The sequence below is a fragment of the Lissotriton vulgaris genome, chromosome 10, assembly GCF_964263255.1.
Source record: "Lissotriton vulgaris chromosome 10, aLisVul1.2, whole genome shotgun sequence".
Classification (NCBI taxonomy): Eukaryota; Metazoa; Chordata; class Amphibia; order Caudata; family Salamandridae; genus Lissotriton; species Lissotriton vulgaris.
The window spans coordinates 72,160,035-72,186,418 of NC_141698.1; the positions used below are offsets into that span (position 1 = coordinate 72,160,035).

The 26,384-nt window shown below is 49.2% G+C and overlaps 1 protein-coding gene across 6 annotated transcripts in view; it reads right to left on the reverse strand.

The window, feature by feature from the left end:
* LOC147684688 (hydroxyacylglutathione hydrolase, mitochondrial) overlaps positions 1-26,384 on the reverse strand; it is a 699,222-nt gene that overhangs the window by 523,424 nt on the left and 149,414 nt on the right. Inside the window, exon 1 of one of the 6 annotated variants that reach the window (XM_086940522.1) lies at positions 10,770-11,168. The exons of 3 other annotated variants lie outside the window; for them this stretch is intronic. In XM_086940522.1, coding sequence (XP_086796648.1) covers positions 10,770-10,827 — 58 coding nt within the window. In that variant the 5' untranslated portion in view covers positions 10,828-11,168. Of the gene's footprint in view, positions 1-10,221; positions 10,478-10,769; positions 11,169-26,384 lie in introns of those variants that run through there. 2 more of the 6 variants (XM_086940521.1, XM_086940525.1) reach the window with 2 other exon arrangements.

Consider the following 26,384-nt stretch of genomic DNA (forward strand, 5'->3'; position numbering starts at 1 on the left):
CCCACCTGTGGGGTAGGGTTGGCAGAGGTGGGCACACCTTTTGGGCGGCGCCAATTGTTCTTGCTTGTTCTCCCACCAAAAAAGGGGGGTGAGACAGGAAGCGGGGCTGCTCCTGAAAACAAGAGAGGCTGGAGATCATGTTACAAAGTTGGCAAGGCCTTTGAAGCTCCCCTGCCACAGATGGCAATGCCTGACCTGGAGAGGTGTGAACACCTCCACCCAGGAAAGGTTTTGTTTCTGGGCCCACGGAGCAAAGACTCCCACACTAGGGGTCCAGAAACTTGTCTTGTGGTGGCAGGCTGGTGTGTACCAGTCAGGGAACCCACCAGAGACAGGTTGGTGTCAGGGAGTATCTCTGAGATGCCCTCTGAGAGCATTGTATAATAAATCCCACACTGTCATCAGTGTGGGTTTATTATGCTTAAAGGTTTGCTACCAAACTGCCCAGAATTCAGTAAAGCCATTATGGTGCTGTGGAGTTCATAACAACAAACTCCCAGACCATATACTCTATATGGGTTTACTGCACTTACAATGTCTAAGAATGGACTTAGACACTGCAGGAGTATGGTGCTTATGCAACTGTACCCTCACCAGTGGTATAGTGCACCCAGCTAGAGAGGTGTCTTACATATACCATAGGCAGTGGGTTGCAGGCATGGCACCCAGGTATGTGTGCCATGTCGACTCTTCACTTTTCTCTGCATCAAAATACGTAGCCTGCAATGGCAGTCTGTGTGGTAAGGTACATGGCCTCTAAGGGTGGCACAATATGTAAAGTAAAGAGAGGTCCCAATTGGGGTACAAAGGTACAGTTTTGGGAAGAACAAAGGCCCTGGGAACCTGATTAACAGAGACCCAGGGCACATCAAGTCAAAGTGCATCAGAAATCTGGCTAAGGGGGGGGGGGGGTGGGGGGGGGGGGTCTTACTGCAACAGAAACCCACTTTCCTACAAGCGTAGAGATGTGAGACAAAGATAGGGGAGGCAGAGAAAGAGAGGTATAGAGTAATAAAAGAGGTGACATAAAGGTAGCCAGAAAGAGGGATAGATAGATATGGGGAGGGGTTTAATGACTGGTGAGGGAGGGCGAAATGAAGCCCAAGAAGATAGGTGGAAAGAAGGTAGAAAAAGGTGAAGTACAAAAAGGAGAGGTATAGAGAGAGAGGCAAGGTAAAAAGGAAGTATGGTGAAGAGTAAGTTAGAAGGAGGAAGACAAAAAAGTAGAATGATCAGTAAAGAAGGGTGGAGGCACATAGTGAGACTTGCTAGAGCAAGTGTTGGGTGATGAGAGAAAGAGGGGTAAATGGAAAGACAAAGTGGTGAGACATAGATAGGAAGAGCAAGGTAGACAGAGAGGTCGTTATAGAGAAAAAAAGAGAGCTAGAGATAACTTGATCAGGCAGGACCTTGGGTGTTGGGGGCATTTGACTGTGTTCTGATTTCCACACCTTTGTCAGGGTGGACACCACAACTGGTTTACGTTATCACCAGTGGAGTGCATAACCTTAAACTTGTTCTTGTATTGGCATTTGTAATTGCCCATTCCTTAAAATGTCTCTGACTGTTTTCCTGCCCTGGTATCTTGGGAGAAAGGTTAACGGTGGCCGAGCCATGGGGGGTGAGGTGGGATCTTAAATATCCTTCCTGTTGGGGATGGCATGAGAACCACACACATTACCCAGTGTTATTGAAAACCTTATTAGAAATTCTGGCATTGTCCCATTAAACTATTATCAGTGTGTTTAGAAATGTTGTTGCGAACCTATTAAAAGCCCATTGAAAGTAGCAGCCAGTAACAGCTTAGAATGGACAGTACTCATTGAACATATTATAAATGCCCTAGTGTGCTCAAAAGGCTGGGGAAGGTTATGTTTAGCTTGGTTCACTGCTGAGTTCTAGGGAATAAGTAGCAGTCAGAGTAGAGGCCTTGTGAACAGCCCCGTGAAGGAGCCAAGGTTACATAGGATGTTGCTACTAGTGACGTACTTTAGCAAGAGGGCTCGATGAGCTGCAACTGTTGCCGACATCTGCTATGACCTGCTGGTGAAGTGTTCCAGTAAGGGCAAAAATAAATTATACTTCTGAGCTAGGACTATGGAGTACTTTTAAAATGTGTAAAAGTTACACTTTCTTAGACCGTGCTTAGAAAAATTCAAAGTGAAGAACTATATGAAACCAGTCGGCTATCCTCTAAAAATACAGAAAGAGTTTGCTTCGCAGAAAATTAAAGCACACCACTAGCATATCCTCAGAAAGGGCAGCCAGTGAGGCTCAAGGGCCTCTTTCCCTATCGCTCATGCTGCCTCTTTTTTTTTTTTATTACAAGTCTGTTTTATTTTGAAACAACACCCCTAGGAGGGGCACAAAAACACAGCGTTAAGCCTACAACCTCTATCCGAGGCCGGCCGCGAGGAATGCGCAACAGACGTTGCTCAATGGAGGTAGTTAACACAGCACCTTGCCAACAACCCCAAAGGGCCGGCCACGTGGCTTAGGAGAAGCTGTTGAAGTCGCTCAGCGTTGAAAGAACCCCAATGGCGAATCAAGGGGGGGGGGAAATGAGGGAGCAACAAGACCATTACGTACTAACGACCCAACAGGGGTTCTTGAAAAAAGAAAAGAGCTACAGAGAAAAGAGAAAGAGGGAAAGTGAAGAGGAGGCAAGCCAGAAACAGAAGATAGAGAAGGGATCATACGAGCAGGTGTGGTGGCCAGTTCCAGGGATGGAAAGTAGCACTAGGCAGTGAGGGCCAGCCTCCGGGGCTCCGGTGTTGCAGTTGTCGTCTATGGAAGCAACCTAGTAGGATCTGTAGGGACAATAGCATCCTCAAAGAGATGTAGGGTCCGAAGTCTAGTGGGCATGTGTCGTGCATGCTCCATAGAGCACAAGTAGCGCACCAGGGGCTTCCAAACCGCTTCAAAGCGGGAGTGGCGCATCTGGAGTCGCGCCGTAAGGAGCTCCATTGCCAAGACGTGCCACAGCCGCACAAACCAGGATGTTATGGGAGGTGCCTCAGTCTTCTTCCAATACAAGGCTATGAGTTGCTTGGCCGCACCTAGCATCTGCAACGTTACAATCCAGTCATTACGGGTGAGGGCCTTATGGTTAGATGGTCTGACACCGAGCAGGATCGTACCTATGGCTTCAGGCAAAGGGAACCCCAGTACCCCCCTGATGTGGCTAAGGACCTCCTTCCAGAAGACGGTGAGGAGCGGACACGCCCACCATATGTGCACAAAGTCCCCCGTCGCAGCCCGGCACCTCCAGCACAAAGGCGAGACATTGGGGAACATCTTGTGAAGGCGCAGAGGAGTGTAATACCATTGGGTCAAAAGCTTATATGCGTTCTCTCTCTGTGGGATGCTCCGATACACCTTGGGGATATCTCTCCACACCGCTTCCCATTGTGAAGGCGTGATATCCGTATCGACCGCCATCTGCCAGCGATGCTGGTACGGGTGAGTGGGCGTGAGTGGCAGGTGCTGTAGGATGTGATAGATCTGGGAGATCAATCGCTTCAAACCCCCAAGGGTGCAGGCCAGGCGTTGGAAGGGGGTGAAGGCCCGTGTTGCCGCCCGATATACACTATCTTCAGAGGCCCAGTGTCGTAGTTGGGCGTAATGCAACCGCGCAACGGGTTGCAAGCGAAACTCCTCACAGCATTGACTGAACGATTTAAAAGATCCCCCGTCGAACAGGTTGCAAAGCACCCGACAGTCCCCCTGTGCCCAGTTCTCAAATGCCCGGGTTAGATGGGCCGGCGGGAAGTGAGGGTTTGCCGCTATGGGAGTATGCGGGGATGGGAACGTAGTGAGGCCCCTGGAGACAGCAGTGGCGTCCCATATGTCCAGGACCGTTTTTGTGGGCACTGCCAGGTACGCACTTCTAGAGCGGGCTGTTCGGTGGAGCCAAGGCAGGTCCCAAACAGTGCGTCCCGTCACCGCTCTGTCCATGTGTAGCCACCCTTTTTCGCTTTCCCTGACCACCCATTCTATCACAAATCGGAGGTGCGCGGCCCAATAATAATGTACCAAGTTGGGACAGGCTAGTCCCCCTGTCGCGCGGAGCCATAAGGATTTTCTGGGAGAAACAGGGGCGCTGACCAGCCCAGACAAAGGATATGGCCACTGGATATCTAGTGGCATGATCCACCACCACTAGAACAAAAACTATGTCCAGATGCAGTTGGAGGGTTTAAGGGACCTACAATGTTTATCCCTACCCTCTCAAAGGAAACCCCAACCACGGGTAGTTGGATTAAGGGGGCCTTTGTAGTGTCACCGGACTTACCACTGGCTTGGGAAGTGACACAGGAGTGACAAAACTCCTTGGTATCTTCAGACATGTGGGGCCAGTGTAAGTGAGGAACAAGTCTGTCCCAAGTCTTACTATGCCCAATATGTCCTGCAAAGGGGAATGTTATGTGCTACAGTCAATAGGAAACCCCTGAACTTCTGAGGTATGACCAATCGCCTGGTGGCACCAGGCTTGGGATCTCTACTCTCAGAATACAGAAGCCCATCTTTCCAACAAGTCCTATGGGACTCAATGGCGCTTCTTGCTTCCTCAGCCGCAGCTTGCTGTCTGAGCGTTCAAGAGGGGGGGCAGGTCTTCTGCTTCAGACCCAACTCTTACGTAGAAGGTCCCCATGCTCCCAGTAGGCCTGCTGTGTCAGGCCCAAACTCCTCTGGGGCAGTTCCTTCACAAGTACGGAGATCATCTCCCTCAGGAGACTGATTCTCACTGGAAGTCTATGAGGAATATAAATATTTACCCATCCTGCTCCTGCTCTTGGGAGCTGGCTGGTCCATTTTTTTCAGGATCCAGGGCTCCTTCAGTGTCTTCCTTTTTTGGCCTGAGCCGTAGTAACAGCAAAGACACTGGCTGAAATACCCAGCATTTCTGCATGGGTCCTAGACTCCACTTCAGACCAGGCTGAAGTGTCCAAATCATTGCCCAGGAGACATTCTACAGGTAGGTCAGAGGAGGCTACAAGTCTTTTAGGGCCAGTTACCCCTCCCAGCTGAGATTGACAACTGCCATGGGATGATCTGTACTGACATTGTTAGCATTGGTCACTTGGTAAATCCGATCAAGGAGAATCCGTTTCGGAGACACATGATTATCTGCCACCCTAGTGACAACTGACACCTGTGTTCCTGTAACCTTCAGCATCTTAACTTTTTATGAGAGTGTTGTCTGTATTTGCCCAAGTTAGTGGGACTTACAACAAGAATGACATGCTCAATGCCACCATCACAGAATAGGACAACCTGAGTGGGTGTTCTGACTAGGCTAGGACACACCTCAGTGCCCAAGGTGAACCCAGCTATATTCTTGGGTGTACTACTACCAGTGCTAACGCTAGGCGCATTACTACTACTACTAAACCCCGTTAGTAGTAGTAGTAGTGGTGGTTCTAGACTTAGGGCAACTGAAATCCTTTGTCCCATGGCCTTTTTTCTTACATAAATAGAACCAATGTTTCTTACCAGAGGATGAAGAGGTTCGGGACCCACCTCCAGGGGAAGATTTTTGGGGACCTTCTGAAGACTCTTTTCTTTAGATCTCTGCCCACCTTTCTCATGGGACTTCGAGGAAGTTTCTTCTGGTCACTAACACCATGAGACTTTTGTTGTATCCTGGAGTAAACCCATTTGTCTGCCTTCTTTCCCAATTATTGGGGAGAGGTAAGATCTGAGTCCACAAGGTACTAGTGTAGTTGCGGATTCTTCCAGGTATTAAGGATGTGGTCCATCATAAGTAAATTGTACAGTTCTTCATAATCATGTACCTTACTCCCATGGAGCCAGCTTTCCAGTGCCGCAATAGCACTATCAATAAAATCTACAATCTTGATTGTGTGTCTTCTATTTGTCTCTAGATTTAATTCTGTATTGCTCAGTTAACTCAGCCTCATCTAGAAGTGCACTCTTCAAGACTTGGTAATTATCTGTATCTGTTTCCCTCACATTTAAGAGTTTGTCACTTCCTTTATTTGTAAAGGAAAGCCACGGGATAGCTGCCCACTGCCCCCAAGACACTTTCTGTACCTTACAGGCCCTCTCTAGAGCAGTGATCCACTTGAGAATGTCATGACCTTCCTGGTAAGGAGGGACAATCTTGCTCACGTTCCTAGTGTCACAAGAGTGTTCCCTGACCCCGGAATCTGTGTTGGGGTTTGATTCCAACATGTTTGATACCAAACATGACCAGGTACCGCGCAGCCAATATATAGTTAGACATCTTGTAATAACTGAAGTCTACTATATCTCTTAAAATGACTGACTGCACTTTCGAAGCCTGGAGAATCGACATTGGGGTTTGTAGGTGTATCCTCTTTATGCAGGGCACACTCACACTTATAACCAAGCACCCTGCGCTCAGGACTGAATGGCCTTCCATGGGGTGACTTCTACGTTTTAAGTGTAGTGAGCTCAGATATAAGGAAACATATCGGTTGTGAGAGTTGCAAACCCCACCTCACACAGGCTGCAATGGGAGGCCTGTAGTCTGAGTTTAAGTGGACTCCCATGGGTGGCACAATACATGCTACAGTCCATGAGAGGCCCCTGGTGTACCAATGCCCAGGGTACCTTAGTACCATATACTAAGGATTTACAAGGGTACTCCAGTAGCCTATTTTGAAGGTAGAAAAGTACTCACCAAAGCCATTTTGGGAGAGAGAGCAGAGATGCTGGGGTCCTGATTAGCAGGATCCCAGCAAACTACAGTCAAACTACACTGACACCAGGCAAAAAGTGGGGGTACCCATGAAAGCAGATCCTACTTTCCTACAGCATGTAACTTCATGTTTCGAGTTAGCAGAATTTTACAGAAGGTGGTCACAAATTTCCCCAGTAAAACTTCAAGAAACAGTAAGAAAAAACATGGACAATGCATGGAGTAAAGAGTATCAAAGGGATTCACAACACTTCACATTTGATATATTCAATACAACTATTTTGATTCCGAAGCACAGAAGTATCACTGCCACAAATGCGAGTAATAAATGCTAAGGAGCTGTTCGGGCATAATGTGATGGTAAAGACAGAGAAAGTGTTATGAATTTTCTTCCACTCAAATTCTTAAAGGGTTGTATGTGACCCATTCAGCAGGCCAAGGGACAGGCAAGCGCTATTTAGGCAAGATCTGTGCGAACTTAGGGTATATGCCTCTGCTGTGCCGGGGCCTCTCCTAATAGGTCTCGGAAAACTAGACCAAATACAACCTTTTCTGCACTTGACTCAGTGGTAGCAATGGCGATCAGACACAAACTTTTCAGGGAGGTTTGTATGGGGGTTACTCATGCTCAGCATTCAACACTACCCCAAGCAGTGCAATAAGATAATCTTCAAGCTCAGTTTTTCTCTTTACAGAAGACAAGTACTTTGGTAGACAACAAGCAAAATACTACACACTATAATAATGTTTGGATACCATGGGTGGGTTCACCCATATTCCAAGTGTCTGTTGGATGGACCCTCTGCAAAACTGTCAATTGGGCCAGCCACTTCCAATGATACGCTCCTCTTGCAGGCTTGGCACTTTCCTTTCCTTCTAGCTCAAGTAGGGGGCCTTGGATCCCAGGACAAGCAGCACTTCTTCCTTCAGACTGGACTCCAAATCAAGGTTGTTTACCTCGGAGGACCAGGCTGCTGCACATTGAGGCAATTTTAAGTGATTGATTTATTATCCTATTTGAGCTATGTTTTGAATAGTAAATGCGTACTATTGTGTTCACAGAGCTCCTTGAGAAAGGGCAATCCCTGCCCGAAATGCATCGGAGCACGATTGAACATAACCTTTAAGGATGGTTCTGGATCGAACTTAAAAACATTTTGGAAAATCCATTTCTATGAATTGTTACAACTAAAGAAAATGATAAATCTTTGATCAAATAAATTGATTATCACAACCAACAATGGAGTCTGTCTTTACATGACGAACCCAACGGTCGTGCCCAATCACAAGGATGCGTTTACACCCTGTAACGCACTCAACCAGTAACACCCTTTACATCTACCATCCAACTAATGGCATTTCAGGAAGACAATTCAGCAAACCACTGTATCAGACAAGCCCTAACTGGATTTCTAAATGGAAGTCTGCTTCCTTTTTCTCTACATCAGTGTCTGGGCTCTCTCAACTCAAGACTCACGAATGTCAGCAATACACTTCCACTGTCTGGTAAAGCAGCCTAACCTCTATCTTGTACACAACCCGGAGTCACTCTGGTTCATTCTTACATCCATGTACTGCATATCAATCCACTAGCAAACATGCACATGCCCAAGCACACTGGATCTTGGCACGGGGATTCGAGGATCACCATGAGCAATAGAACTTTGGGTGAATGGGCCAGTAGGCTCCCGCTCTCATGCCATGCAAAAAAGCCAGGTCAAATTATAAACACTACAAAACAAGGTTTCCTCACCTATCTTGCGCTACATGTGTGAAAACAAGACATGGACAATAGTCAATTAGTCACTACAAGAAGTTAATTTAGTGCGCTCTGGTCACATTTTGTGAACATACATTTTTAGCACATAAGGCATTTTAAATGCATCCTGAACAACAACCTGGATGGCTGTGCATATACAAGATTTTATGCATAAAATTGTCTACATACCAGTGAAGAAGAACGTGGTAGTTGACTTTCCGTCTAGAATGCCTACCCAAATGCTACACTGTGATGGAAACGACTGTGAATACTGTCAAATAGCTTTTCTAAATGACAGTCGGATGCCAGATATTAAGCTGGAGCAGTGTGGAAAAGGCAGTGTCTATTAAATTAAGTAGTAAACTATGCATAGATGGCTGATTACATAGATTTTAGACATGAATATGAAACCTTACTAGGAGGTTAGAAGAGAATTCTAATTGATAAGATGTTGAAAATCTTTTCAAGAAAGGGGAATGATACAGTGACACAATGGTAACTAACGAATTGTAAAAACGAAGAGTATGAAGAATTTGTATTGGTGGCCAGCTATAGATAGCAGGATCAAGAGAAAGCAAGAGTCTGACAAAACTTTAAGAACATTGAATCCAGAAGTGTGTTAAAATGAACAACCAAGAGAGCCTTCGGAGAGTTGGGTGACAGTAACAAGTATAGGATATGGTCAGGTGTGCCTATAGTTTAAAGGTGCATACGGACAAGGTTTTAGAATTCATTGATAAAGTTGTTTTAAGAATACAGTGACATTTATATTTCTAAGAGATCATGGTGTTCAATTTGATTCACTTAAATAGAAGAAGTATTAGAGCAAGATTGGTGAGAACCACTACCATATACAATCCTAGTGATAATTGGATGGTGGAAAGGTTGAACTATGGTCTCTTTGGTGCTGATGAATTATAAACCTGATTAGGAGCTGCAAATTAAGGACAGTACGGTCACACAGGACTGCAAATTGCAAAGCTACAGGAGTGACGCCTTTTGAGATCATGAAAAGAGGATTTCCAAAGCCTGAATGTTGTCCTAGTTACAAGCTCAAATCTGACAATGGTCTTTAGAGAAAGAGAGGATTTAAATGACACATAAAGAACATAAGAAATATTTTGATGAGAGTAATAAGGGGCACAAAGTAGCAAAATTACTCAAATCATCCATAACTCGGTATGGACTTCGAATATAATTGCGTTGTGAAAGGAGTTATGAGAAGGGAGGAAAGTAAAGGGAGAGAACATGATGAAGAATGATAACGAATGGTTAGATAAAGTGATACATTTACAGATGCAAGGATTAAGGAAGCTATATATATATATATATATATATATATATATATATATATATATATATATATATATATATATATATATAAATAAAAAATGGTGTACGCTGCATCCAAAACACCCTACATTCTAACATTCTAATGTAACTCTGGAAGGTCAGAACAGGAAGTAGTTGGATGTCAGCAAATATGTGCGGGTTCAGGCGTAAGGACGAACTAAAACTTTACATGATGCTGCCTCTTGTGGACCTTAAGTGATGGTGAACAATGCAACAATAACTAATTTGATACGCTCAAATTGAAACGTCACAGGTCCTGAAACGTTACTCGTAAGAACGCCCACAAAACAATAATGTCCCCCAATAGCAAACCGTCCTTTGACAGCTATGAGTGGACTGTCTGTCAGATCTTTAAGAGAGTAATCTGTGCGAAGGGCAAACAAACAGTTCTCCCCATATGTGTTTGGTAATATATACTAACCCCACGGATCCCTGAAATTGGGGTGCAGAAGCACAAGTCACGCCCCATCCTGTTCTCACTATCAGACCTACCGCCCCAGAGCCGGGCCACAGCTCCCAGCAGGCCCCGCGCGGAAAGCCTCCCGCAGGAAGACACCATGACCGTGATGACTGCAACCCCAGAACCCGGCTCAGAAACTAATTCCTGTAGCGCGCACGCGACCCTTCTTCAGAAAATGGAACAAGACTGAAAAACACGGCGGCCATCTTGGAATGGGAACGAGTCTTGCAGCCGCCGTTGGGCGTCGCAAGCCCTGTTCTGGATGACTAACGTTCCCATTGAAGTAGAAAACCAGACACAAGCGCGTGTATACAGAAACTCTTTTTGAACAGGCTCACAGAGCGCGGCGAGCATCCTAAACTGACGCACTACATTAGCTGATGTTTTAACAGAGCTCTCATAATCGCAGCGGTAGACAGACACTGAAGTTTCTAACTATAACGCTAAGCCAAATGTGCCTATCCTTTTTTAAACTTCGATAATTTATTTATAACACTTAAGCAGTTTACCTCGTCCAGTCCTCCGTCTCGTCCTATAACGTTTCCCGGCCCCAAGTTTTTTGTCCATTGCACCTTTATCACTGCTCTCTGGATGTTTTTATCCACAATCTGACTCTCTTCCAATCCTAATGCCATTTGTTCTATATCTGCCGCAAGGATGTATTACCTCTTCCAAAACACCCTCGTCGCCCATAGTCTTTCTTCCCTACCCATTGCTACACCAGGCGCTTCATTTTATTCCCACGATACTCGCAATTTTCGAAAGCACAGAGGGTGTGGTTGCAAACCAATAAAGTTCCCAGCACCAATGTTAGTTTCCCAATTTAAGTGCTGGGTAAAAAAACACTACTAGCATTCACGATGAGAATTTAATTCAATTAAGGACATGGAAACGAGGACTATGCTTCTCTTGCAGCCAATCACAAGTTGAAATTTACAACACTACATTTCCCATGATAACCACAGTCACATGCATCAATCATGTAGCCCACAGTCCTATATAACTCCTAAAATACCATCTTGTGTCCTCTTTCTTTGCCCAGATGCGGGAAATAATTCTATGTCAGGACGGAGGTGTCGTGTTGGGCCTTAGGCCCACATGGAGCTGCAATGAGGGACGCAGACACTAAGTAGTGGGTTAGTAAAACTGGCCAAGAGCACGTGCGCTCCGCCCTATTTATTAACTGTGTCACGTGACTCGTGACATCAGTGGTGGGTGGGTGTAAAGTGTAGGTTTACATGACACAACAACTAGAACGTGTCCAGCAGGACACTACATTCCTCCCCAACTTAATAAAAGTTGAGACAAAACAAAAGTCTGAACCTGTGGGAGGAAAAACACAAAATATGCAAAATCATAATTTTAGAAAGAGTCTCTTCAGCTGCTTGCTAGATGACGACGGTGGAAATTTCCAGCTGAAATGTTCGTTCTCTTGGGCTAGACGTCCTGGTCCTCGGTGGGCGTGCTCTTCTGGACTTGCGCCATGGCAGTGTGTTCTTCAGTCAGTTGAGAGCTTGATCTGGGGTGACGCCGAACAGGATGACCAGAAGGTAGACTTGATGGAGGTTGTCTTTTACTAGTCCGTCGGGTTTCTTCACTGTAGGCAGCTTGGCTCCACATTGCAAAGGAGTGAGTGGTTGAAAGGCATCCTTCTCACTGGGACGCCCCTCTCGAGGGTGTTCTCCTGCCACGAGATGTCCCGGAGGCCCTCTTCTTCAGGTTTCCGCTGGGCAGGGTGTTCTCTGCAGCGTTGCTCCAACTCCACAAGCCGGTGTGAATGTAAGAGGCGATGAGATTACTACCATGCATCCGTAGCTCCACCTGGAGGGTGGCTGTTGACTCTTTCCTTTGCGCACAAGTTCCCCATTTTCCTGGGACGTGCAGGGTAGACGGCGACGGATCCATCTCTCGTGTCGGGACCCTCTGCCACCGGTGTCCCTGAGGCCTTTGCCCCTTGGATATCCACAGGCTGGTGTGGGGTGGTCAGTTCTCCCTCTGCTGGGCGTCTGAGCGTTCTCCCCGTCCAGACTTCCGCTCAATCACAAAGGTGGGTGTTGCCAATGGTCCAGCCTGTTCATTTCTGCAGTCGACGGGTTGTCAGAGGACTTGTAGGTAGAGGTCTGTTCTTCACCTAGTGCTACCGATGTTCCTCTGGACTTGTAGGCCCTTGTATTCGATGTTGTGGTCTGTGTCCCCTTCTCTTCTGGTGGGTGTGCAGACTTGTCACACCTCTCCTCACCTTTCTGGATGTTGCTGTTCTTGATGGCGTCGTGCCACTTGACTCCTTTCTTCTTCTCTTTCCTTCATGGCGTCGAGCCCTTCTACTCTGTTTTCCTTTTCGCTGTGTGGTCTGGTCATCTCGCTGCTCTTGTCCTCCTAACCAGGCTTCTCCGAGCGGCGTGCACTCCTCCCGTTTCCCTCTGGTCTTGTCCTGGCTCTAGGACACTGTCTTCTTTCCACTCTGTGACTGGACCAGTCGCCGCGACCTTCTCCTGTTAATGGTTATATTTCTGGTTCTTAAGGGTGTCGAAGTTCGTTGGTTCCTTGGTCGCGGACCTCGTCTTACTAGAACTCCTTGAACTTCTTGCCAGTCCACACTGCCGGTCGCTGGCAGTGGTGTTGATTGGCTCAGGTGCTGATTGATGGGGTGATGGTGGTTGCCAGCCATGTAGAGACTCGGGATGATAGGTGTTGGGGACTTGCTGGGAGAGTTGGATGTCTGGAGAGATTTGGCAGCCATGTGCCTCCGCTTTGTTGATGTTGACCTTAGGTGGCGGCTTGACACGTAGAGTGTTCGGTTCCTCTCTTGCCTGTTGTGGGACCGTTGCCGACTCCATCTTGAGGCGATGAGAGAGCGGCCGCTCAACGCTGATTTTCACCCTTGGCATCTGCGGACGAGAGCAGGGATGCTGACTGACTCAGACTGCCGACGCTCGGGGATGGACGGTCGCCTGGGGAAGCGTTGGGATGAGACGTGGACTGAACTTGCTGCGGCTTATGTTTGGTTCATCCATGGGGCTGTATCCTGGGACGTCGGTCCACCTTGGTGCCTGTCTGGTGTGTCAGGGTGTGCTTCTTGGCTGGCTGCGAGTCCTCGGTCTTCTCCCTTTGTTGGCTTGTTCAGTCCACCTGTGCTCGTCCGGTCTTTGGGGTGACAGAGCTGTCACTCTTCTTTTCTTCGAGGGCGTTGCATTTGGACCTCGAGGCGGCGCTGTCGTGGCGCCGGCTTCTGTCTTTGTTCTGGCATGCTTGTCTGGACTAGTCACTTGGTGACGTGTTTCTTACTTGCTGGGCGACGTGACGTTCGGTCTTGTGTCGCTGGTTGTTGGAGCACATGGTGCTGTGACGGCCTGCCACGTGGGGTGTGAGACTCCTCTCTTGCCGGTCTTGGGTCGTGGCTGACTCAGTCTTAAGGCAGTGTGAGGGAGGACACCGTGGGTGGTCTTCGGCCTACTGTAAGGCTTCGCTGTGGCGGTGGAGACGTGTGTGCTCTCCGACCTGCGTTCAGCAGTGTTTCTGTGTGGAGAGGTTTTCCTGGGTGCTGACTGTTCAGTCAGGTTCACAGGCGCGACCTCCTGCGCGCTTCTGGCTTGGCGTGTCCTTTGAGTACGCGGTTTTCTTGGATGCTTCCGGTGATCTGTGTGATCACTGTTCTTTCCCGTTGCAATGCTTTAGCGCGCTTTTGGGGTGCTTCACTGTGTCCGGAGGGTTGCGCCACCGCTCCTGTGACTTCCGCTGGCGTTCCCGTGTGGGGGTACAGGCTTTAGTGTCTGTGTAGTGCTTCAGGAGGGTTACGTAACCGCTCTGTTGACCTCTTCTGGTCTTCCTTTTCCGCGTGCTGATGGCTGCACTCTTTGGGACTTGCCATCTTGCTGTGTAGGGACCGATACTGTAGGCTTCTCATGCACCTTTCTCTTGCAGGGCAGCTGGAGTTCTTGCGCTGGCTGTGGTTTGAAGCCTCAGTTCCCCTTGAACAAAGATGGTGCTGCTGTCATTGTGGCGTCTCCTTCCGGGATGACAGTTGGCAAAGGGCCTTCTCGTGTTTCCTCTGTGGTACTGGGAGCCAGCTTGCTGTCCCTGCCGTGCACTTCAGAGGGAGTCTGTCAGTGAAGTGAGTGATGCACAGAGGGTGTCACTTTAGGTGTTGGATGGCTGCTTGCTGCCACTGTGAAACCATGCTGGGGTGAGGATGCAGATGTTAGGCCGTGTGCAGTGTTGGTGGGCTCTCGTCCTTGCAGCATGCTCTCTACTGTCTGTCCTTGGCCAGTTTGTGGGAGCTGGGGGCACTGCGTGGTTTCCTTTGGGTTAGGATGACGTGGCTGCTGCTTGTGCCAGTGTGGGCTTAGACATGTATTTCCACCTAGCGTTAATACTGGGACTGGGCCCCATCAGTGCCAGTGCTTCGGTAAAAGACGGGGTTTGGAATTTTCCTTGCTTGACAAAGTTTGTATACTGTTACTGCAGGCGTTCCTCTGAAGTTTATTAGAGTGGTGTGGCTGCAATACCACAGATGGCCACCGGGTGGCACTGCGGTGCAAATTGCAGCCGTCTTGGTCGGAGCTGGGAATTGTTCTGCAGTGGAGATGCTGTGGCTGCTTGCCAGGCTGAGATGGCTCCGGTCCGTATCATATGCTCTTTCTGTTCAGGACTGCCTCACAGGATATTTTCAGGTGAGTAGAGTAACTGCTGTAGCGTTGAAAGCTTTGCAGTTATCCTCAGTGCGGCTGTTTCCCTCTCCACCGGCTATGTTTCATCTGGTGCCAGGCGGACAGGGTTTTGGGGAGGTGCTGCGGTGGCCAGCCTTTCACTTACGAAGTTTCCCGCATCAGTGGGCACTTTGCTTTCGCCGCTCCAGTCGGCTGTCGGCCACACGCTGACTCCTCCCGCCCGCAGCAGCTCTTAGCTCACACACTGCGCGGGGGTGGGGGCGTCGGTGCTGCTGTCGGAGTCTGTCTACTCCGTTTGGGGCCAAGCTGTTCTCCCTCACGGGGTGGGGAGTGGTAGCGTCTCCCTCTCGATCGGCCGCAGGCTAGCTCTCTCACTCGGTTCTCCTCCCACCCCGCTGCAGTTTCTTTCATGCTTCACGCTGCGCGGGGTGGGGAGGTGATGATGCTGCTCAGAGTGGCCGCTGGTGGGCTCCGCTTGTGTACTCGAGGTGATGACGCTGCTTTGAGTGTCCGCGGGTAGGCTCCGCTTGTGCACTAAAGTTTCTTTGGGCAGTGTGCTGTCGGCCTTGTAACCGGGGTGAGCTCCAGACGGCCTTATCGCTTGGGGCCTCCTCTCGCACTTGGACTCACCTCCGGCCTGTTGGCCATATTCTCCACGCGGGTGTGCTCTGCGTTGGTCACCGCGCGGTGGGGGCAGTCAGTTGCGGCCTGGTTGCGGCCGATGCGGGTGGGCTCCGCTCAGCCTCCTCATCAGTGGGAGCTAGGCTGTTGCGGCCAACGCGGGTGGGCTCCGGTCGGTCTGCTAAGCTCTTTCGTGGTACTCCCAAGGCAGGCTCGAGAGGTACGGGGTGGGCTCCCGGTCACCTCCTCATGAACCTGTCGGCCTGGGGCCCAGCACACGCCCAGCGGGCCTCTCGGGCGGCCGGCCGGCGCTGATCGTTGTAGGGGGTGCCCTTAGGCGGGCATTATTTTCTCCCCCTTCTTCTTGGGCTGTAGCACGCCGGGGTACAGCGACCTCGTCGCCACTGTCGTGTTGGGCCTTAGGCCCACATGGAGCTGCAATGAGGGACGCAGACACTAAGTAGTGGGTTAGTAAAACTGGCCAAGAGCACGTGCGCTCCGCCCTATTTATTAACTGTGTCACGTGACTCGTGACATCAGTGGTGGGTGGGTGTAAAGTGTAGGTTTACATGACAACAACTAGAATGTGTCCAGCAGGACACTACAGGAGGCTCCGATTATGCTTTCTCTATTTCTTTACTGAAATAAACAGCAGCCAATCAGCACACACTAAAGAAAAACGAAACTACAATACCCATGAACCTGGGTAACCATAGAGTACATAACAGTATATAAAGGGTCATAGAGGTCACAACTTCCTCTTTCTTTGCTGCTACCGCAGCCAGTTAAGTGCACGTTTCTTTCTTATGCTTTGAAAGTTGTTTTTGATTATATAGGCTTTGTTGCTTCTGGCCGCGCTTTGCGCTGTTAAATACCGGCTCTTTGTACCGTTTCGGCTTCAGCCGCTCTGTGCCTTGCTTCGGTGCTGTTTTCCGTTGGGGAGCGTGTGTTCACCTCCCGGTTGTCGGCGCGCTGTTGCTGCGCCACTTTTCTTTCAAGTGGAGCGGGAGACGGAAGGCAGGGAGACCGCGCGCTTCGTTAGTGCGTCTCTCTTCTGGGCAGGCTGCTGTCAGCGCGCATGCGTGACAGCTTTATTGACATCTGCTGCCGTTCCTGTCACGGAGCACGACTAAAAAAGCTGCGTCTGCCTCACAGCTATTGCCCACTGCCTGTCGCCAGTTTTGCCTTCACGTACGCCCCATTTATGGAGATAAGTGGGGTTGTTATATATGCATAGGCTCTGCCTAGAGTGGGTTACTCTTTGCAAGCCCTCCCTCCACTGTATATATTGCCTTTATTTTTGTCAGGTTTCTTGACCTGCTAATTTAACTGGCTTGCATTTGGGGTCCCACTCCCCCTTAATTTGCCTTGGCTATTTAAAGAACAATTGTCTTCCTCATTGTGGGCATTTACAAGGCAGACTTTGGCGCCATGAGAGACTTTTATGAGGAAGAGGGTTACTATTACGAGGAGGACAAGGCCTCTGGTTCTGTAGATGACTATATGGGGCAAGCTCTCTTTCAGGCAATTTCCCCTTTGAAAAGACATTTGTCGGATTACGCTGCTCAACAGGGTTGGTTGCCTCCTTCTAAACGCTCTAAGAAGTCTCACAGGAACCCTCACCATTCGGACTTTGCAAAATTGGCCAAGACTCTGTCTTCCGCGCCTCCATCCAAAAAGTCAGCTGCGTCTGGCCTTTCCACTCCAATTACTGATTCAGATGATGGCTCCTCATCATCCTCTTCCTCCTCCGAGCCTACGAAGCCGCCACCTTCGAATAAGTCTTGTAAAGAGCATTTTGTGGATGCCACCTCAACGCCCCAGGTACTTACATTTGACCCAACCGATATTATTCACCCAAATTCTTCGTCCTGGTTGCCCTCCCCTGAGGTGGCGGACTATAACCAAAGCCATATACGCCAACCTTTTGAGAAGGATGTGCGTGCGCGTTTGCACTGAGTGTCCGCGCCAGGACCTCGCAGATAAGCTTGCTGACACACCGGAAGTGGACCCGACCATGGTCACTTATATGAAAAAGTATTCCAAAGACCCGAAGAAAGGTATAGACCGATCCTGGCGGTCCTGCCAGGACAAGATGCTGGATCACCTGTGTCCCCTTACTAAGATTCTTGATTTGAGCTTTCGGGCCAAAGAATCAGGTGCATTGCTTGATCCGGACGAATTGGTGCAATGGTCGCAGCGTGCGATTGGCATCCTGGGAAATGCAAACTGTGCTTTGTCATCTGAGCGTCGCTGCTCAATCCTGATGAAATTAGATCCCAAACTCACGGACTTGGCTTCTTCCGAGTCAGGGCCTCAAGCCCAGGGTTTGTTGTTCGGTTCCCCGTTTCTTAAAGAGCTCACTAAGTTTGTAGCCACTTTCAGTGGTTTGGATAAAGCCCAAACCAACTTGCGTCGGGCTTTTCGCCCTGTTTTTGGCAGGGCCGGACGAAGGGGATGCTCGATCGGCCGTGGCTCCGATCAAACCACTCAGAGAGGTTTCAAGTCCCAGACAAGTAGCCAGGATTACTCCTCTGGAAAGTCCACTTTCTATCCCTCCCGGAAAGGCAGAGGACTATACAAGAAAAGAGGTTACAACGGTAACCAGTGAGGACGTCAGGATTCCTCAACCTCAGGTGAGCTTGATTCTAGCTTCAGATTTGGTTTTGGGGGGCAGACTGCAATTTTGTCTCCCAAATTGGCGGTTAATCTCGAGCGATGCCTGGGTGTTGGAGACGGTGCAGGGTTACAAAATAGAATTTTACACGCACCCTCACCAACGTCATCGGCCTCAACCTCTTTTTTTTTTTTCCAACAAGATCGGGACTTCATCTCCGCAGAGGTCGTTTCTCTTCTGGCCAAAGGGGCCATCGTCTCCACGACGCCTCACCCGCAAGGCTTTGTCAGCAATGTGTTTTTTGTGGAGAAGAAGGGAGGAGGGTAACGATTGGTCCTCAATTTAAAAGAATTCAACAGCGGAGTGGTGTACCGTCATTTCAAAATGGAAGGTATCCATCTTCTGAGGGACCTGCTTCAGGAGGGCGACTGGATGGTGCGCCTGGATCTGAAGGATGCTTATCTATCGGTCCCTATTTACGAACCTCATCATCCTTACCTGCAGTTTCAGTGGCTCAGGACCTGGTATGAGTACAAGGTCCTTCCATTCGGCCTTTCATCAGCTCCGTGGTGCTTCACGAAGCTTCTTCGTCCACTGATGGAATCTTTGAGGTTGCGCGGGGTTCGCTTAATAGTTTACCTGGACGATGTACTCATTTTGGCACAGTGCCCACTTTTTCTACAGTCTCACTTGCAGTGGTCTATAGATCTATTACAATCTCTAGGTTTTCTAGTGAATCCACAGAAGTCCGACTTTGTTCCGTTTCAATCAATGGATTTCCTTGGCTTTCGAATAGATTCGGCCTCATGTCAACTTCTCTTACCAGGTCAGAAGATTAGGTCCATCAAGAGGGACTTGAGATTGCTCCTAGCTCAACCGACTGTCTCCTTGCGATCAGTGGCTCGAATAGTAGGCCTTCTGTCCTCTTCGATTCAAGCGATTTTTCCGGGTCCGTTGCATTACCGCGCATTGCAGCGTCTCAAGATCAGACATCTGCAGAAGGGTCTTCGGTATTCGGATCACGTTCCTCTTTCGGAAGATGCCAGAGCAGAGATGTTGTGGTGGTTGGACCACATGGAGTCTTGGAACGGCCGGGCGTTGTTCGGGAGGACCCCGGATGTAGTGATCGAATCCGATGCCAGCCTTTGGGGTTGGGGAGCCCGGTGCGGTCCGGTTGCGACGTGAGGTCGATGGTCTCAGGAAGAGTTGTCACTTCACATCAATTGCCTGGAGCTTCTGGCGGGCTCTTTTGCGATTCGGTGTCTGTCTCCTCACAAGACTAATTGTTGCATTCTTCTCAGAATGGACAATATCTCGGCGGTGCGTTATGTCAACAAACTGGGGGGTACCAAGTCCAGACTTCTGGCGGAGATTGCGAGAGACTTCTGGCATCTTTGTCTACAACGTCAGATCATAGTTACTGCAGAATACTTGCCGGGCCGCGACAATCGGATTGCGGACTGGAACTCTCGTCATCTGAGAGATTACAGCGACTGGAAGCTTCATCCTCGCATCTTTCGCATGTTGTCCAGGAGTTGGGGAGGTTGTCACCTCAACTTGTTTGCCTCTCGCCTCAACGCTCAGGTTCTCCGGTTCTACAGTTGACGTCCGGATCCGGAGGCCCTGGCCATGGATGCGTTTCTCCAATCTTGGCCTCCTCTCCTGTGCTATGCTTTTCCACCGTTTGTGATGATTCCACGGGTTCTGGCCCGTGCGAGACAGTTCAAATCGGAGCTCATTCTCATCACTCCTCTTTGGAGGGCGCAAGCTTGGTTTCCAGTTCTTCTGGAGATGAGCTGCTCGACGCCGCTCCTTCTTCCTCACAAATGGAACCTGTTGCTGGACCCTCTTCACGAACTGCACCCTCTGGTTCTGTCGGGTCAGCTCCATCTGGTGGCATGGAGGATTTCGGTGGACATTGGAAAGTCCCGGGGTTACCTGTAGACGCTACCCGATTTATCAGTGAAGCTTGGGCCCCCAACACACGCAAGCGTTATGCTTCAAGTTGGAAACGCTGGTGTGATTGGTGCGCATCACGGTCAGTGGATCCCGCTACAGCAGATCTCGCTTTGATAATCAATTTTCTGGCCTCCATGGCTTCTTCTGGGTTGGTTTATAGAACGGTTAACAATTTTTGTTCTGCGATTTCTGCGGGTCATGTATCTATTGATGGTAAACCCGCTGGGGAAAATCCCTTGATATCTAAATTACTTAGAGGCATCCGGATGGTAAAACCTCCTTGCCCTAAATATGTTGCCTTGTGGGATGTGTCAATTGTTTTGCGTTTCTTAGAGTCTTGGCCTTCTAATTCTTTATTGAACCGTAAGCTACTCTCAGCTAAGTTGTCTATGTTGTTGTGTTGGATTTCCTGCAAGCGAGTTTCTGATGTTCGGGCTTTGGATCTGGCAGGTCGCACCATCTCCCCGGAGGGTGTTACTTTTACTCTATCGAGACGGACTAAATGTAATACGTCGTCTGTTACGTATCCTTCTTTTCCTCACAACCCTCAGCTGTGTGTGGTCCAATGTATCAAAGATTACGAGGTAAGCACTGCACCTTTTCGTTCTGATTTACAAGGTGAATTACTGATTGCTTTGCAGAAACCTTTCAAGCCCGTTACTCCTGCTACACTGGCACGTTGGTTAAGATGGCTCATGCTGGAAGCAGGCATTGATGTTTCCCTCTTTGGTGCCCATTCGGCACAGGGAGCTATGGCTTCCAAGGCTTTTTCCATGGGTGTCCGTCTTCATGACATCATGAAGACCGCTGATTGGTCTTCTGATTCTGTATTTAAAAAATTCTATTTTAAACCTATTGTAAGTGTTGCTTCGGTAGTGGTCGATGAGCTTTGAACAAGCATATTCGGAGCCTCTGTCCTGACATAGAATAAAAATTTGCTAACATTCATGCCATGAATTTTCAATTCTATTAAGGACAGGAGGCGAGGATTATCCCACCCTTATTTCATTCTTTATGATTGATTGTATTGTTTTACACATTTCTGCTGTGCCATAATGTTGATTGTTCTAGGAAATGTTTCCCGCCCTGTCATGGATTCTGTGATTATTCCTTTTTGGGATGGATTTTACGGCCCTGTTTTACTTCTTCCAGGCTCCGACCTTAAATGAAGTGTGGGTCGATCTTCTCCTGTTGGTTGGTCTTTTGTTGTTCCTGTGGATCTCAGATGTTTCCTCCTCACTTCAACCTGATGATGACCTCTCCGCAGGACGTCCTTAGTGGATTGTTTGAGTTTGCCATTTTGAACTTTTCCTGTAGTGATGGTTATGGACAAAGAAAGAGGAAGTTGTGACCTCTATGACCCTTTATATACTGTTATGTACTCTATGGTTACCCAGGTTCATGGGTATTGTAGTTTCGTTTTTCTTTACTGTGTGCTGATTGGCTGCTGTTTATTTCAGTAAAGAAATAGAGAAAGCATAATCCTCGCCTCCTGTCCTTAATAGAATTGAAAATTCTTGGCACGAATGTTAGCAAATTTTTAATTCTATGCCAGGACAGAGGCGAGGATTATGCATATCTTCTTCCACTCTATTATGCATAGCAGGTTTTAAAGAACATCATAAAACACACAAAAAATACAGTAAAACACGATAGACTACACATCCCATGAACACAAGGGAGTAGTCTCTATGGTAATCACAGTCCCAAAACAGTCCACAATATATATATTCCGATGACGTCCCTGCCTTTTCCTCTTTCTTCACTGCTCGTCAGTTAAATGCCATTCTTTCTTTCCTCGCTTACCTGACGTGTTTATGGTGTATGCGTAGCGGTTTTAGGCGCACTTATTGCAATGAATTGTCTTCTTGCTTGGTTTGTTTAGCGCAGTAGGCTGTTGCCCGAGCGCTTTCCTGCCCGTTTGTTCGCGGACCTGGAGGTGCCCTACACGGTCTGAGGGGATCCCGTGAGGCGCGTCATTGCCGCGTGTGGTAGCTTGGTGACAGCACTAGCGCGGGCTTTGAAGTGCGATTGGGACCGCAGGGGGCTGAGCTGATTGCCAGCCCGCATCCCAACCAACCCTCTCCTTGACACGCTTCGCAGTGATTTCTAGCCCTTTCCACGGTATTGCAGCTCCACCTAGTGGTGTCTGTGTTTGTTTTTTGTCGTTTCAAGGTGTTTGACAGCTCGAGTTTCCCTCGCTGTCTGAGCACCGGAGAGGGGGCTGCCTGGAAGATTTCAAAGGCGATTTCTTGTGCTCTCACCCTCAGGAATATGACTAATTCTGAAGACCATTTTTACTCCTCCACACAGGAGGCAGAAGTAGAATGGACACCACAGAGTCTCCCTCCTGCAGTGGACCATGCCCTCTCGCAAGCCATCTCTAGGGCGCTGGCCCCCCTGCAGGAGAGGGTGGATCAGTTAGCCAAGAGCATCCCGGGGGTGTTCAGTGGCCCTTGTTCGGTGGCGGCGGGTTCCAGTGGTTCCCAGGGGGAGAGTAAGAAGGCCATGAACCGTCACGCGGGGCACTTGAATGGGTTTGACAGATTGAAGGAATCCTTCCTTAAGAGTGCGCAAACGCTTAAACACGCACCCTGTCGGGAGGAGGCGGAGCCCGGAGAAACTGGTGATGCTGTCGTCCCAAATTCGGTCCCCGATGGCGGTCTTTCCCTGGAAGGGGAGGGTGTATCGGAGGGTGATTTTCCCTCCGATAAGGACAATGACTCGGGTCGTCCCTGGCGCCCGGGTTCTCGGTCCTCTGAGTCCCAGGATGGGGACGGGGGACATTCTGACATGTTTGAACCCACGCAGATCTTCCCATCCGAGTGGTTCCCTGATACCAAAGGGGCGGACTATGTGGCGTCTAAGAGTCGTCAGCCTCTGGAGAGGGATGTTAGATCTAGGATGAGGGGCGAATGTCCCCAGCCTTCGCTCAAAGGGAAGGTGGCGCACACTCCAGAGATTGATGACAAACTTTGTACTTTTTTTGCAAAATATTTGCGAGACCCTAAAAAAGGTATAGACAGATCCTTGAGGAATTGTCAAGATAAACTCCTTGACATAGTGGGGCCCTTGACTCTGATTATTCTACTGACGGAGCGATCGAAGGAATCTGGAAACCCTTTGTCTACGAATATAGTCACTGGTTGGGCACAGCGAGCGATATGCCTTCTCGGCAACACAAATTGTGCCCTTGCAGCAGAAAGGAGGAGATCCCTTCTTCTAAAGATTGACCCGAAACTGGGAGATTTGGCTACTTCTGAAGCGGGACCCGTCGTCAGGGTAAACATTTTGGTGAACCGTTCGTCAAAGAGTTGAACAAATTCGTCACCACTTTCTCGGCCCAGGTCATGTTTTTGCTGGGGCCGGAAGAGGCAGGGGTCGCTCTTCCGGCCACTCCCAGCAGCAAGGCCCCTCCAATAGAGGTCAACAACGAAGGAACAATGGCTGGAACGACATCGGCAGGGAACCTTCTACCCCAGTAGAGGTTCCGGAAGAGGGAAATGTCGGAACAACAGAGGAGGCGCGAACGCCCCTGGAGGTCCCTCTGGTAAGGATGACCCTTTCTTCCCCTCGAGATCTGGGGGGGGGGGGAGGCTTTCTCTCTTTGCTCGCAGTTGGGGAAGGATAACTTCAGACATGTGGGTATTGCAGACAATAAGGAGCTTTCACATAGAGTTTTAAGGCACCCCCGTTCAATTGGTGCGCCCAAGACCCTTACATTTCTCGGCAGAAGAGGAGAGTTTGATAGAGACTGAGATTTCGGAACTTCTACGGAAGGGAGCTGTTTGCAGGTCAGTGCTTCATCTGAATGGTTTTCTCAGCAACCTCTTCCAAGTAGAGAAGAAGGACAAGGGCTTCAGGCCGGTTATCAATTTAAAAGAGTTCAACGAGTGGCTAGTTTACCGCCACGTCAAAATGGAGGGGATACACTTACTTAGGGACATCCTCCTTCCGGGGGATTGGATGGTACGAATCGACCTGAAGGATGTGTACCCGGCGGTTCCCATTTTTTCCCCTCACAGGCGATTTCTCCAGTTCTCTTGGAAGGTTTTCGAATTTCGAGCACTGCCTTTCATCCACTCTGTGGTGCTTCACGAAGCTGTTGCGCCCAGTGGTGGAGATTCTCCGTTAAAGGGGGGTGAGAATGATACCTACTTGGAGGATATCCTGATTTTGGATAACTCTGGTACATCTCACCCGAAACGTGACCATGACTATTGCGTTACTCCAAGACCTGGGTTTCGTAATCAACGCTCAGAAGTCGGAACTACGTCCAGCACAGCAGATGGTCTTTCTGGGTTTTCTCATAGACTCGGTCTCGGCGTCCTTGAGTCTACCAGAACCGAAGGTGAACAAGATATGGAAGGAGGTTTCACAGGTTCTACAGAGGGACAAGATTTCACTGCGCAAGCTCGCCAGAATAGTGGGATTACTGTCCTCGTCCATACAAGCCATATTTCCCGGCCCGTTGCATTACAGGGCTCTTCAGAGATTGAAGGCTCAGCATCTTCGAGGGACCTGACCTATTCGGAGATCATCTCATTGTCAGAGGAGGCCAGGACTGGACTTCAATAGTGGATCGACCACATGTCGGCCTGGAACGGTCAGGCGATTTTGGTGATCGAGTCTGACACCAGCAGATCGGGCTGGGGAGCCCAGTGCAGGAACATCTCCATGGGAGGCAGATGGTCGGAGGAGGAACTCCGGTTACACATCAACTGTCTGGAACTGCTGGCGGGATCCTTTGCGGTGAAGTCTCTGATCAAGGACAGGATCTCTTGCTGCATCCTCTTGGGGATGGACAACATTTCGGCGGTGCAGTACATCAATTGCCTAGGCGGTCTTCGATCACGGGCCTTATCCAATCTAGCGAAGGATTTCTGGCATTATTGTCTTTAGAAGAAGATCTCAGTCACGGCGGTGTACCTTCCCAGTCTGCAGAACACGGTGGCGGATTGTAACTCCAGAAATGTTTTCGATACCAGCGACTACAGACTCGATCGTGCAGTCTTCGCCCTTGCAGTCTAGATCTTTTTGCCTCGCGGTTGAACCATCAACTTCCACGCTTTGTCAGCTGGAGACCGTATCCGGAGGCCATAGCGGTGGATGCTTTTCTTCAGGACTGGTCGATGGAATATCCTTATGTTTTTTTTTCATGATGATTCCCAGAATGGCAGCTCAGGTTCGTCAGGCAGCGTCCATTGTGTTAGTCACACCGGTCTGGAGGGCACAGACCAGGTTCCCAACACTGTTGGAGTTGTCGTGGGATTGCCCGATTCTACTGCCCACATTCCCTTAAATTCTAAAGGATCCCAAAGGGGGCCTTCATCCTCTGGTGCTTCAGGGCCATTTGCGGCTCATGGAAGATTTCAGGGGACGTTGGAAAGACGGCCAACTTTCTTCAGACGCTGCACACCTCATCCAGCAGGCATGGGCTTCAGGAACGATCAAGCGGTATCGCTCGGCTTGGCGACGATGGCATTGTTGGTGTCTGGAGAGACACGTGGATTCCATGGGGGCATGAGTTACCCATATTTGAAAAAAATTGGCGGAATTGTCCCAACAGGGCATGGAGTATCGGACAGTTAACTCTTTTCAGTCAGCCATTTCCGCGGATCACGGTGAGATTGATGGCAGACCAGCGGGGGAACATCCCTGGGTTTGTAAACTGATGCATGGCATCCGGTTGTCCAGACCTCCTGAGCCTAGATATTCGGGCCTGTGGGATGTTAACCGGGTCCTGAAGCTCTTGTTGGGTTGGCAAGATAATCAATATCTCTTCCGCAAGGAGTTGTCAGCTAAGTTAGCCATTCTCCTCTGTCTCATTTCATGTAAACGGGGGTCAGATGTCAGAGCTCTGGACATTACGGCAAGGGTTTTTACTCCGGAAGGAGTAACATTTACCATTTCTCGGAGCACAAAAACCAATAACAGGTCGGTATTCTACCCTTCTTTTCCGTATCATCCTAAGTTATGTGTGGTGAGGTGCATTAAGGCTTATGAGGAGATGACGTTGGAACTCTGGCCCCCTGGGGAGAGGCAGTTGCATATTGCCCTGCAGAAACCTTTCAAAGTGATTTCTTCCCCTTCCATCGCCAGGTGGGTACGATGGGTTATGTCTGAGGCAGGTGTGGATGTTATTAGGTTTGGTTCACCGTCCAAGCGGGGACCATGGCTTCTAAGGCTGTCCAGGTGGGTGGTAGGTTGGATAACATTATGAATGTAGCCGATTGGTCTTCTGATTCTACCTTCAAGAG